This window comes from Botrytis deweyae, assembly GCF_014898535.1.
Source record: "Botrytis deweyae strain B1 chromosome Unknown BDEW_001, whole genome shotgun sequence".
Taxonomy (NCBI): Eukaryota; Fungi; Ascomycota; class Leotiomycetes; order Helotiales; family Sclerotiniaceae; genus Botrytis; species Botrytis deweyae.
This window is the reverse complement of record NW_024066208.1, coordinates 241,045-253,842: the sequence shown is the minus strand read 5'-3', so window position 1 is coordinate 253,842 and position 12,798 is coordinate 241,045. Positions and strand designations below refer to the sequence as shown.

Genomic DNA, 12,798 nt, shown 5'->3' with positions numbered 1-12,798 from the left:
TCACGGACTCGTCAAATCCAAGAAATCGAGTTTCCTCGCAACAATCTCCACATCCCCATCATCAGGCGTACTCTCCTTCTCCCCTGCTTGTGCAGCTTTAATAGCCTTCTGCTCCTGATACTTCTTCGCTACCAACCCCATAATATCTTTCTGCGGACTCCCCGGATTCTCGTCTCTGATCCTCTTCATATTCTCCTTTACAAAAATCTGATACTCATTCTCCTTTCCATTCTTTGCCGCTCCCCTAGGCACCGGTTTGATCTGTGCCAAAACCCCCTTACAAGCACCACACCTATGTCTTTGCGTATCGATACTTTTCGAATGTCTCTTAAACAGTGTTTTGCAACCTGCTTCCGTACATTCCCACACATATTTATACTCTATCTCATAAGAATGTTTCGTCGTAACCTCAATCCCGCGATCCCCAAATTCATTCGAACACTTCGCAGCCCATTCTTTGAATTCTTTTCCGTGCGGATTAGTTTTGATATTCGAGATCATGAAATTGGCCAGATGACAGAATTCGTGCGCGAGAACATTCAAGAGACGGTTTTCGTCGTCGATGACTTTTTCGGCGAGCTCGATGGATGCGTAGTGACGGAATGTGGTGGGGGCTTTGCCATCGGTATTGGTGGTTAGGGGAGATTTGATGGTCTCGCGTTTCCAATTTGCGCGACCGGCGGTTGTGATGAGTTTTTTGGACCAGATGATTTGGACGCCGCCGGTAGAGGCGGAGAGTTCGGCAATGCGGCCGGATGTGATTTTGGTGTCGAGTTCGAGGAGGAAATCGGAGGCGATAATGTGTTTGGAGATTGAGAAGGCTTTTTTGGAATCTTTGTCTATGCGAGGAGCTTTGAACGAAGGGGGTTTCTTGAAGAGAGATGTACCTCCTGAAGTTGAGGGTGGTTGAAGTTTGGGTTTGGAGATGGGTTGGAGGGTTTTCATGGGAGAGTATTGATCGTTCCAATCGTTGACAAGATCTTGAGACCAGAAACTATCCATACTGGGACGGTGCGGTGTAGATGGTATGCGGGATAACTTTTTAGGCGATGCCAGGCCTCGAGGTTTTAATTCCGGGCTTCCTGGGGGTGTTGATAGTTTGACTCCTTTGGATACTTTTCTGGGTGAGGGGGAGCTTGAATATGTTAGCATATCTCTAATACCATGAGATCGACTTCCTTACAATCGTAAAACAGCTCCATTGTCATCAAAACTAGAAGAAGTCCCTGGTCGTATCTCAACTTTCTCGTCTCTCTTTGGTGGCTGTAAGACAGGTGGGTTGAATGCAGGTGGTGTATCTTTGTCGTCGAGTGTAGTTTTATCTAGTAGTTGTCGTAGAATCTCCTCCTCTGTATCAGTATCACTCGAATCTTCAACCACTGTTCTACGACCCCTGACCAGTCTTCGAGTCGATTTTGGTGGTGTTTTGAACACGTCAGAATCGTCATCGTCGTCTACTATGAAATCTGATAGATCATCTGAATCATCATCTTCGTCTTCATCTTCTGAATCGGCTATCGTAGATTTCTTAGCCGTTGGTCTTCGTTTCTCATCAAGATCTGGTACCCTAGGCTTTGGAGCCATTGGTTTCCTTTTTGGTTCATCCTTCAACACTTTTGGCATCGGTACAAAATCTGATAAATCGCCCGAATCATCTTCATCCTTTTCCTCTTCCGAGTCTGTTACCCTATAGTTCCGAGCTACAACTTTGCGCTCCTCTTCAAAATCCGGTATCCTAGGTTTCACAACCGTTGCCTTCCGCCTTGGTTCTTCCTTCGCCACTCGCGTCATCGGAACCGCTGAATTTGAAGCCGATATCTTTCTAGGTTCCGTACTCGATCGCTTCGTACCCATACTCAACGGTTTCAAAAGCGGATTATCTGAGTTCTGCTTCAAAACGCGCTTCCTAGCTTTAGGCTTTGCATTCTTAGAGCTTTCTATTTCATCACTCCCTAATTCCTCCACATTTGAGACCATCGATCCTTTCTCTTTCTTCAGGTCACTTTTCGGTTCACTTCGCTCGACCTTCCTATTTGTTTCTCCAGATACTTTTTTTGATGTTTTTGTTCCTGCCTTTCCTCGAATAACTTCATTCACGTCCGGGAATTCCTCATCACTACTATATAATACAAGCCTCGCCATAATAGATATTGGTGCAGAGAAATTGGCTGCAGTAAACTTTAAATTAATATCAATGAGTTGTGAATGTATCGATTATCGTCTGTTTTTTCCCGGGTTGTGACTTCTTTGTTGGCTCGGCAACGAGATGCTGATAAAGTGGGTTTTGTAAATTTAGCACCAGGACAATTGTTTCACCCCTTTCTTCACGATTAAGGAATATGATTTGATGGAATAAGTCTATGTTTTCAGATACCATCTTTCATTTAGTTGGTGTACAGTTGAAGTATGAAAGCAACATTATAGATGTATGGTCTGCAGGCATTACTGGAAGCAGCTTCTGCTACATACGGGTAAACATTGAGGTTACAATACATTTCCAATATAGATAATATCCTCTCGATGGCACTCTATCATCTAGCTGGAACAACTTGCGTGAAGTGATGGATCATTCCTCGTTCTCCTCCGGATCTACCTCCTGTGCTTCATTATTTCCACCGTCAACCTTTTGTTCCTGCTTCCTCCACAAGGTAGCCAGGAATTCACCTGTGCTAGCCTCTTCTATAGATTTATCTTCTCTCTTTTTCAGGAACCTGGGAAATCTCAAACTTAATCCCTTTTCATCGCTCACGAGCCCAATTGCCGCTCTATAAACTGGACTAATTGTGACATCCGCAAAAGCCATCTCCCAGACCTCTTGCGGTTCAAACCATACATCGGGGTTCCCTCCTCGATAATCGACGTAATTCGGTTTGCCTCCAAGAACATGCTCGCCACCTTCTTCGTAAAATTCTTTGTTGGCCTTGTAAAATGTATCACTAAATCCCGAGATACACTTACACACGGCTTCCAGAGTGCCTGTCTCTTCGTTGCGAACCGCGAGGAGGATTGGTGACCAAAATTTTGCTTTGCGTCCTTGGCCGTGCCAAGCAGCAACAGGTATCAAATCGAGTGTATCATATGAAGCACTGTAGTCTTTCTTCACTTTCAGCCAAGAATCCAGTCGTTTGTCAGGCTCGTAGGTAGACAATAAAGCTTTTCTTCGAGTTTTCTTCTCGGGCTCTTTATCTATAGGCTTTCCTCTCTCTTTTGCATGCTTCTGGGCCGTCTGGAGAATAGAGGATACTGGTTCATCTGAAAATTTCTCTGACTCAGGTAACGTGGGGTTTGGTAGATTATCTAGAATCTTCACCATGATTCCTTCGCACTTTCGCTCTGTTGCACCTTTGAAGAATTCCAAAACAACCTCTGAGTCTTGAGAAGTAGCATCGATACTCTTCACCCAGGTGAACTGATTCGGTACCTCGACGAACAAACCCCGTAGAAGTTCTCGTCTTTCCCGGAATGTTCGATTCAGAAGTGATTCGCCATTCAAATACATCAAATCAAAAGAAAACAAGCACACGTTAATAGTAACACTTCCGATCGCTACGTCTTTCCTCGCTCTATTTGCTAATGATTGAAAAGGTTTCAGATCACCAGTTTCCCGATCGACAGAAACGACCTCTCCTTCCATGATGAAACTATCAACTCCTTCTCCGCGAATCTTGGGAATTAATGCCACAAGATCGGGATATTTGTCAGTCATGAGTTCTAGATGCCGGGAGAATATTGACACTTTGCCATTCTCATCGCAATGAACTTGTGCTCGTTGTCCATCATACTTATACTCGCAACTGAAATCTCTACCTTGAAGCTTCGTAAGCATTTCTGCAAGATCCCTAGTAATACTTCCTAACATGGGGCGCAACGGAATGTGTAAGGCTAGTCCGCATCTAATTAGTAGTTCCTCACAGACTCCAATCTCAAGTAAAACGGGTACCAGGTCGTTATAATTGGGTCTCTTTGCAAAACATGCTTTCACGATTTCTTCACCTTTGGACCACACCTCAGTCAAGCCTTCTTTTTTAAGTTTTGCCAACTCTTGTGGTGATTTAAGAGGAAAGTCTGCTCCCGGTGGTTTAGATAGTTGGAAAGCTCGAGATAAAGCAATCAACATTGTAGTTTTCACTGCACCAATACGGAGCTAATAGACAGGATCAGTGAGAGATCGACATGGTGCTCCATAAATCAACCGTACAGAGTGTATTGGGAAGACAGTATGATTACTTACATGTTGGCACAAAGTTCTAACAACATATCGACTCTCCTCTGCTCCTCTGGCATCTTGCAGCAAACGATCAACAACTCGTTGCTTGATCTCACTACTGCCTGTTCCTTGCGTCTTGGCTATTTTGACTAGGGATTGGTAAACTCCTTTTATTGTGAGTGGCTTTGGCTTTCTCAGTGTGAAACTTTGTCTCTTCTTCGCCTCAAAAGCGACATCACCAGCATCACCATGTTTGTCGTATAAGGTCTTCAATGACCTAGAGTCTAGCCCACACACATTTTTCAATGCTTTTGAAATGGCTGAGCCTCCTAAACCTAGTTCAAGGGATATGTATGGCGGTGAAATCGCATTCGTTGCCAGCCAGACCTTTATTGAGAATCAGTACAAGTATACAACGGAACCCATTATGTGACTTATGATACGAAAATGTTGTATCTGCCTATGAAAGACTTGTAGGCACGGAATGAACGTACAGTAGGTAGGAGAGCATCCGGATCACCCTCGATAATGATCCTTAGTAAATTGACTAAAGTATCTACAATTTTTATGCGACTCTGGGTGCTATTCGCGAGTACAAAACATCTTGTCAAGAGAGCATAAGACGCACCCCCTCCTTCTGCAGCCCAGTGTTTTTGCAGATCAAACACATACTTGGAAGGTTCGAAAGTCAAAGGGCTTTCATCCAGTGGTATGTTTGATGAAATGGTATCTTCTGCTGTGCCAGCGGATTGTAGAGAAAGAGTATTTTTATTGATATTCGGCTTGGCCAACTTCACATTAGGCTGGTCGTGAATGCTATTAATCAAGGTCTCTTCGTCTGTATGGCTTGTAATAGCTACCGCAGGAATTGGAGCCTCTGAAACTTTCTCATCGATCTTCACCGAAGGATTCTCGGCCACATCCCTTGCGCCAATCGATTCCCGATTCCATTCCTCTTGTAATTTTCTAGCCAGTTGCTCATCGGTCAATTCCGAAGGACCCGCGCTACCTGGGCTGCTCAGGATTGGACTGCCGACTGATCGAGACGACAACCCTTCTTCATCTTTCTTTTGCTTTCCGAAAAAGAAGTCGAGATTTCGAGAACCATTGGATTTTGTATCATTGTTGAGCTTCCTCCGCTTCGTAGGTGTCCCCATGGTCTATATGCCTTTCGCCACTTGCACCTGAAATGGTAGAGTCAATGGTTGCGAATATGCTTCGTATTATCATCTACGCGCCATTGTAAGAACTGTTGCTAAGCGCAATGCACGTTTTGATTAATTATTGGGTTTGAAACATCTCGAAAAGCCCAAAGTGAGCTGTAGGATTAAAGAAAAAGTTTATTGACAGCTACCTAGTAGATACAGCCCGCGCATATTTCGGTGACGTCGTCGTCTTTCAAAAGGGACCCCGGAAAATGGTAGGTGCTCTCCACAATGCATGAGATGGAACCAAACATCAAAAATAAATAGAATTGCTCTTTTCAATATTCGAAATTAAATCTGGTAACTAAGATTCAGATTTGAAAATTAAATTGAAATATTTGGGAGCTTCAAATTGACTTGGTGTCCGGCTTTTCTATCATCTGGTACATATTTTGATATTATTATAGGAAATCGAAATGTAAGTGTGTGTTTTTAACGTTTGGTTGAGTGAACGTAGATGTCCATATAAATTCTGTAAGTGCTTTTTGGCGACGCTAAAATTTAATTGTTACATAACCATCCCTACCTTACATTAATTTACCTTCACTTCACTAAGGACAACTTCAATTATTGCAACTGTCAATCGAAAAGGACCACCCGATCAATAAACATGTCGCTCCATATAGAGCAGGAGCGTAGCCCGAGGGCTTATTTGTGCAATCCTAGCGACGATATACCAGTTGGAGAAAGAAATATTAGAGTTGAAGACTGGTTGAACGACAAAATCCAAACCACCACAGATATGACAGATCTATCGAGCTTATTGGAGAACGTAGAAGCAAAGCAAAGACAGCTGGAAGAGCAAGTAAGTTGCAGTATATATGTTGATTTCATTCTACTAGCTAACTAGAACTTCTTCTAGTTGAAAGATGCCAAAACCAAGCTCGCTGAGGCCAAAAAATCCGCCGCAAATCATACTTCGTCGATGACCCAAAAGACTCAAACTTTTGAGCAACACCAAGAGGACTTACGAGCACGGATGATGATTCTTACATCTTCAGATACTCCAGAGGAAGCAGTGCGACGTTTGAAAGGGCCGATGGAGAAACTACAACAGGTCGAATTGGCACAAGCATATGTTGAACTATTGAAGGATGTCGATGATCTGACCAAGGAAGCTCATCAAAATTTACCTGAAAACCCTACTGAGGCTCTAAAGCCATATGTGCGATTAAAACAACTTGCGATGACTTTACAAGCGACTCAGAATTCCACAGAAATTGCTGCCCCTCATCTCGTTTCTTACGTCGAAGAGACTTCCAATCATTTATGGGACCAGATGGTTCAAATCATGGTCAAAGAATTCCGGGATGTACTCAAAGCCTTGAACTGGCCAGATCTCACTGTTGAAGTTTCCAAGGAATGGCAAATATGCTTTGGAAGACTTTTAGACCTGCAAGCTCCAGAAATTAGAGAAGCTCGAGAGCCCCTTGTCCTTCTTCCTTTCGAAGTTCTAGTGAAGGAGAGTGAACTGAAATTTCGCTATCACTTCATGGGAACCACGCCTACGAGTGCGAGCAGTCTTGTAAGTTTCTATCTTCCGTTTATGAAATCACTCTGACAAAATTAGCTCGGGGAATATTACCTAAACTGGATCATTGATGTTATAGATGCGCATGAGACTTATCTTCGAGACAATGCTGGACCTGTTCTGGCTGCACACTTCTTAGGTAGTCCTTTAGCGGGGAACTCACTTTACATAGACCCTGTATCTGCCTTTATCACAGCACTCTTGCCATTAGTCAAAGAGAAGACCGATTTTGTTCTTAACGAAATTCAGCACAACTCCGCGCACTTGAGTAAATTTATAGGCCAATTAATGGTCTGGGACGATGCTATCCGAATCAAGCACAAGTATGATGGTGGCAATTCTGAAGTTGGATGGGTTGGTGTGACTTGGCATGTTCTAGATAAATGGTTCCTTCCCTGGCTAGAAGCTGAGGAAAGATTTGCCTTCCAAAGATATGAAGAAATAATGGAATCGCCAGACAATGGAGATATTGACTACGACAGCAACGAGTCTAAGAAGACTAAAGGTACCTTTGGTGCTACCAAGGTCACTGATCTCCTGAAGGCAATTACAACACAATATAAAGACCTCAGAAAAGTCTCACATAAACTTCGTTTCTTCCTCAATACTCAAATCGCGGTTCTTGATAGGTACCAAATTCGCCTGTCCGAATCTCTGGATGCTTATACCTCACTTACCTCAACTGTTGGCCGTATAGCTACAGGCGCCACTAAAGAACAACAACGATCTGTCGAGGGAATGGCTGGGCTCGTCAGTCTTTGCAAAGTCTTTGGTAGCGCAGATCATATTATCTCAACTCTGGAATTCCTTAGCAACGAAGCGGTCAGCATCTTCTCTCAATACACTATGATGACGACAAGTACTGATTTTTGGTTAGTTTTTCGTGGAATTATATTTTCAATTGGACGAGAGGGCACAAGGTGTACATCCGGATAGCGCCATCGCTGGCCCGATTACCTGTTCGCAACTGAAACTATCTACTTCGCTCAAGCTAGGCACTGGTGAAGGAACCATCTTCGATACAACCATCCAAGGCTTCAAGAAGATACGAAGCAACGCGGGAGATCTTCTACAGAGAGCGATTAAATATCCATTTCCAACTGCTTTCAGAGCTTATCTCACTCAAGCGCAATGGACAACAGTTGGTCAAGACTCTCAATCTTGTAAGTTATTTTCTTTCATCCTAAACCCCCTAATCATCTAACTCCTTGATACCCTTTGAATTGTCCAGTATCCATGAAGGATTCGGACTGTTTCGATGATTAATTAGCATTTTTACAATATTTGAATTGTTCAACTTGCCTGAATTTCCACGAGCTTTTCACTGATCATGTTTAGTACCACATTACACGTCCTCTTTAACAATATCAGCCGAGCTTGACCAACCTCTTCAGGTAATGAAAGAGAAAATGGCTTATCTCGAGAAAACCATTTCTTATCCTGCATTCATGCGAATTTGGCGTCAAGCAATCTCAGCCCTTGAAGACTTGCTTTTTAACGAAGTCCTCCTCAGGCAGGATTTCACAACGTTAGGCGCAGCTCGCTTTTCCCAGGACTTAAAAGGTATTCAAAGCATCATTGGCAACTATCTACCGTTGGAGGGCACGGCATTCATGATGCCACGACTTACGCAGGGCATTGCTTTGCTAAATTTGCCTATAGAGGCATCGGATGAAGAAGGGATGTCTTTGTCAGAGGCAGCAGAGAAGATTTATGCTGGTAGACAAGCATGCGAAGGGGTTCTGAAAAAGTTGCATATGGATCTATTAGACAATCCTACCGCGAGACAGATTATCCTACGAAGAGTTGAGGCAAACGATTAAAGTAAGAGGTGGAAAATGTGGATGGGCTGTGGTTAACATTGGATTAGATCATGACAAAATCATAAATCTTTGACCAGATATTCAATATTTAGAAATGGCAAAAAATGTAACTTTTGAATGTTGAGAGATCTTTCGATTTTTTACCATCTCTTAAGGTTTAGCACAGCAAGCTTTGAATATCAAGAAGTTCCCGACATGTCAAACACTTCAATCACATTTATAACTAACTACAAAAACATGTATCGTCGAAATTCAGCTCAAATCATTGAAATTCTAGATTTTGAAAGGTTCCTAATATATAGAGTAAAGCGAATATCTCCATTTCCCCCTCAGCCACTCCTCTCAAACTACCTTTTGCTTCTCCATCGTTAACTTCGTGCAGCCAATTTCCTGGGGAGGCTCGTCCTCGTTCTACTCCTCTTCGGTGTACCATGTAAAGAATGAAATAACAATCTTACCCCCCCCGTCTCAGGATCATCACTTCATCGTCACTCCCTCGTTCCGCCCTGGTTTGTGAATTTTACTGTATCGAAAACGCCATAATTTCTTGTAAAAACCTCTAGTACACCACTTCTCATTTCCTGACTGTTGAATGGGAGTATAATCGCTCTGTCTCTTGGAAGTGCAGACTGTTTGAGTTCATCTCGGTACATTTCTTGTGTCGTCGAGTTGGATATGTTGGATATGTTGGATATGTTGGATGATAGATGTTGGATTTCCGACGCGATGCCCAAGCTGTGCTGTGTGCTGCATGTAGGGTTGTGTAGAGAACAGGGAGATGTCAAGAATTCACAAACCACATTGCTAAGGTTGATATGCATAAATCTGTTAATGCTTCGGAGTTGTATATGAATACCTATGTTGAGAAAGACCGCTCACTGAGGTGAAAGCGATGTTAGCAATATCAAAAGGAAAGCGATGTATTTCTAAGAGTGACTGAAAAGATGTAGTCAAAACTGATTCTAGAAAGGTCTTGACACGTACATGCACGAAACGCGAGCAAGCACTTGCAATGATCAACTAGCATCACGATCATGGTTGATGTCCACTCAAAGGCAACTAATCATCCAATCGACCATGCTCTGAGCAGGCCATCAGGCGAAGAACAAAACAGCTGCTGTCCAGGATCTGAGCACGGAAATTCTCATGTAGAAGTTGGGCACATACGGAGTACTTAAGAGGGCCTGCGCATATTGTCTACTACCATAGGAATTTTGAATGCACAATGAAGATCCGACCAAAGCAGTTTCCAGTAAAATATCACATGTTTGAAAGATTGAGAAGATTAATTGAAGATTTATCATCAGTCAATGAGGTCATATTTGTCTAAGCAATGCTTTTTGCATTAGAAATTGGTTAAGACAAAATGCATCCCGAAAAACCCAGTCGATAACTCCTCCGTTCCCAACCTAAAGCACTCTAAGCCTTAGCGGCAGCTTGGTTTGGGTTGACCTTCTTTCCGTCCTTGTTGTATCTAACACGGGGAGGTGGGGCACGGTTACGTCTTCCAACACGGGATCGGACACTGTAGAAAAGGGAATCAGCCCAAGTGTTCTTGTAGGGTCAAACTTACTGGCAGTTCAACCAAGGATTCATCTCATAGCATTAACATACCGGACAATCTTGCCGTGGATGGCGCAAGAGACGCAGTATTGCAATTTGAGGTACATCTTGGGAACTGTGTACTCAGAGAAGACAGATGCCTCTGAGATATCACCTGTAATGAATTCGTGTTAGCATCTGTTGCAAAAGTCCAAAGTCTCTCATCCGCCAAATCTCTCGATGTTCCATATTTTCTGCGAAATTGATGAAAGGGAATTATCTGGGATAATCAGAACGTACGGATGGCAGCGGACTCAACCATGTTACGGATGGTAAATCTCTTGATCGCCTTGTCCTTTGGTGTGCATCGGGAGCAGTTGGAGCATCTGATGGGCTTGACGTGACCACGACCCTTCTTGTTACGTCCGCTATAAAATCAATCAGCCTCCTGATTTGCTAAGTATTTCATGCTTTTCGACGTTGATATAATCATGATAACTGTATCATTTCTCGAAGAGCTCGTCGTAAATTATGGATGGAGTGGGAAATCGTACTTGGACGCGCGCTTCTTGACCATTTTTGCGGATTCTAAAATAATTTGTTAAATTTTTCCGGAGATCAACTTTGAAGATATCTGCAAACTTACTGAATTGGCGGATTATTCAAATCTTTGGTTGTTGGTTGGCGATTGTCGTTCGTAGGATTGAAATCTTGTAAGTCAACATCTATCAATATTCAATTGTGTGATCTGGTAAGCGAGACCTAGCTTGGCGCTAACGCATTTTAGCGCACAACCAAACTTTCGAAATTCCCTATCAATTGTGTTCAACTTTTCTTTTCGAACTCTACAAGACCTTTGAGGAAGACAATCTAAACCGTTGTCCAGGTATGTCATTGCTATCTGAATGCGAAATCGCATAATTTGAATATGATTGAATTCTAACACCTCTTTGAAGATAGTCATGCAGATCTTCGTCAAGACCCTCACGGGCAAAACCATCACCCTCGAGGTTGAGTCTTCGGACACCATCGACAATGTCAAGGCCAAGATCCAAGACAAGGAGGGAATCCCACCCGACCAACAGCGATTGATCTTCGCCGGAAAGCAACTCGAAGATGGCCGCACCCTCTCCGACTACAACATCCAAAAGGAGTCCACTCTTCACTTGGTGTTACGTCTCCGTGGTGGTGGCAAGAAGCGCAAGAAGAAGGTCTACACTACCCCAAAGAAGATCAAGCACAAGCGCAAGAAGACCAAGCTCGCTGTATTGAAGTACTACAAGGTTGATGGTGATGGAAAGATCGAGCGTCTCCGCAGAGAGTGCCCAACTCCAGACGTAAGTTACCCTACAATGACTGGCAATTTTGGAACGCTACTAACTTATCTTCAGTGTGGTGCCGGTGTCTTCATGGCTGCCATGCACGACCGACAATACTGTGGACGCTGCCACTTGACCTACATCTTCGATGATGCCAACAAATAAATTATCATCAATGGATAGTCGAATGTGAAGGAATAGATTTTCGCACGCTATGGTGTAGTTCAGATATTACTCAATGCTACGCAGAATCTATGGCAGACATGCTTGATTTATCAATTATTGGCTTTGAAACGTGAAAGTGATTCTTGTGAATATGTTGAACAAAATCGGCTTAAGGCCTTGGAATGACTGAAGAATGAAACCATAATTTTCTATTGAAGAGATGACGAGAGCCAGCAGAAATCTACCACCGGAATTGGCTACCCCGCTGCATTACCATGACCCAGGCCTAGCCATTGTTCCTCTATGCCCCAGCTTTAGCACTCGTCACCTTTACCTAATCCGCGGCCCATCCATACTCACATAATCATCTTCATGCGCGCAAGCATTACTATACATGTTCAAGATCCCCAGCTACCTCCTATCCACCTAGTCAGTATCCCCTTACCCTTCTTCAGAGAATACAAGGCGCCCAAAGACATCCAAGTATTGCTAGAATTCAGGGACTGTTCTATCTTTGTGATGTTCTTCCTAATTTTGGCAACATAAATGCCTTAAAGGTCTTTACAGTAGAACATTCCAACGATTGACAGGATAACTAAAGGAAGCTCGAGAAGTGACATTTCCCACATTGCTGTTTGTGCGTTTTGATCCAGGAACTTCGTGCGCGACAGTGACCACTACATACTCGTGATCTCAAGACTACATGGACATCATACATAGGCTCATAACAAACCGACATCAAAAATATGAGACTTTGGCCAGAAAAAAGACACATCACCGCCTTGCCGACTAGGCATTTTATACATCACGTGGTGCTCGCTCAAATTTATCTTTTGTTGCACGTCTGAGTTTTTCACCCGTTTCTCTAACTTACACCAACAGATTCCGAGCCAAAAATTTAAAAAGTTACATCGACTGGGAATAAGAACGGTTCTCGGATTTTATTCCCGGGATTTGGGAGATGGTGTTTTTCTTTGACTTTGCGCTTATCTGACCGAAGTCAAAT

The 12,798-nt window shown here is 43.2% G+C and overlaps 5 protein-coding genes across 5 annotated transcripts; 2 read left to right on the top strand and 3 right to left on the bottom strand.

Annotated features, from left to right (window-relative positions):
* Nucleotides 1–2,142, bottom strand: EAE98_000080 (uncharacterized protein; the record flags this gene model as incomplete). Its single annotated transcript, XM_038947698.1, has 2 exons — nucleotides 1–1,135; nucleotides 1,184–2,142. 2 exons carry the CDS (start codon nucleotides 2,140–2,142, stop codon nucleotides 1–3), a joined length of 2,094 nt encoding a protein of 697 aa, XP_038815375.1.
* A 424-nt stretch (nucleotides 2,143–2,566) lies between these two features.
* On the bottom strand, nucleotides 2,567–5,364 carry EAE98_000079 (uncharacterized protein; the record flags this gene model as incomplete). Its single annotated transcript, XM_038947697.1, has 3 exons — nucleotides 2,567–4,144; nucleotides 4,232–4,594; nucleotides 4,702–5,364. The coding sequence occupies 3 exons, from the start codon at nucleotides 5,362–5,364 to the stop codon at nucleotides 2,567–2,569; spliced, it is 2,604 nt and encodes an 867-aa protein (XP_038815374.1).
* A 658-nt stretch (nucleotides 5,365–6,022) lies between these two features.
* EAE98_000078 (uncharacterized protein) lies at nucleotides 6,023–8,766 on the top strand (the record flags this gene model as incomplete). Its single annotated transcript, XM_038947696.1, has 5 exons — nucleotides 6,023–6,217; nucleotides 6,275–6,937; nucleotides 6,983–7,765; nucleotides 7,821–8,106; nucleotides 8,282–8,766. 5 exons carry the CDS (start codon nucleotides 6,023–6,025, stop codon nucleotides 8,764–8,766), a joined length of 2,412 nt encoding a protein of 803 aa, XP_038815373.1.
* Nucleotides 8,767–9,950: 1,184 nt separating this feature from the next.
* Nucleotides 9,951–11,010, bottom strand: EAE98_000077 (uncharacterized protein). The gene is made up of 5 exons (XM_038947695.1): nucleotides 10,955–11,010; nucleotides 10,863–10,896; nucleotides 10,609–10,736; nucleotides 10,381–10,483; nucleotides 9,951–10,291 (listed from the first exon to the last, which is right to left on the bottom strand). Exons 2-5 carry the CDS (start codon nucleotides 10,883–10,885, stop codon nucleotides 10,186–10,188), a joined length of 360 nt encoding a protein of 119 aa, XP_038815372.1. The 5' UTR covers nucleotides 10,886–10,896; nucleotides 10,955–11,010; the 3' UTR covers nucleotides 9,951–10,185.
* Nucleotides 11,011–11,144: 134 nt separating this feature from the next.
* Nucleotides 11,145–11,906, top strand: EAE98_000076 (uncharacterized protein). Its single transcript, XM_038947694.1, has 3 exons — nucleotides 11,145–11,194; nucleotides 11,265–11,645; nucleotides 11,700–11,906. Exons 2-3 carry the CDS (start codon nucleotides 11,271–11,273, stop codon nucleotides 11,790–11,792), a joined length of 468 nt encoding a protein of 155 aa, XP_038815371.1. The 5' UTR covers nucleotides 11,145–11,194; nucleotides 11,265–11,270; the 3' UTR covers nucleotides 11,793–11,906.
* Nucleotides 11,907–12,798: the final 892 nt, after the last annotated feature.

Bases quoted from the DNA above. Each gene is read 5' to 3' on its own strand.
- EAE98_000077 (XM_038947695.1), bottom strand. From the start codon at position 10,885: ATGGTCAAGAAGCGCGCGTCCAA. The intron at 10,484-10,608 runs GTACGTTCTGAT...AATTCATTACAG, and splicing joins GGTTGAGTCCGCTGCCATCC to GTGATATCTCAGAGGCATCT. The intron at 10,292-10,380 runs GTATGTTAATGC...CCTTTTCTACAG, and splicing joins ATCCACGGCAAGATTGTCCG to TGTCCGATCCCGTGTTGGAA.
- EAE98_000076 (XM_038947694.1), top strand. From the start codon at position 11,271: ATGCAGATCTTCGTCAAGACCCTCACGGGCAAAACCATCACCCTCGAG. The intron at 11,646-11,699 runs GTAAGTTACCCT...ACTTATCTTCAG, and splicing joins GAGAGTGCCCAACTCCAGAC to TGTGGTGCCGGTGTCTTCAT.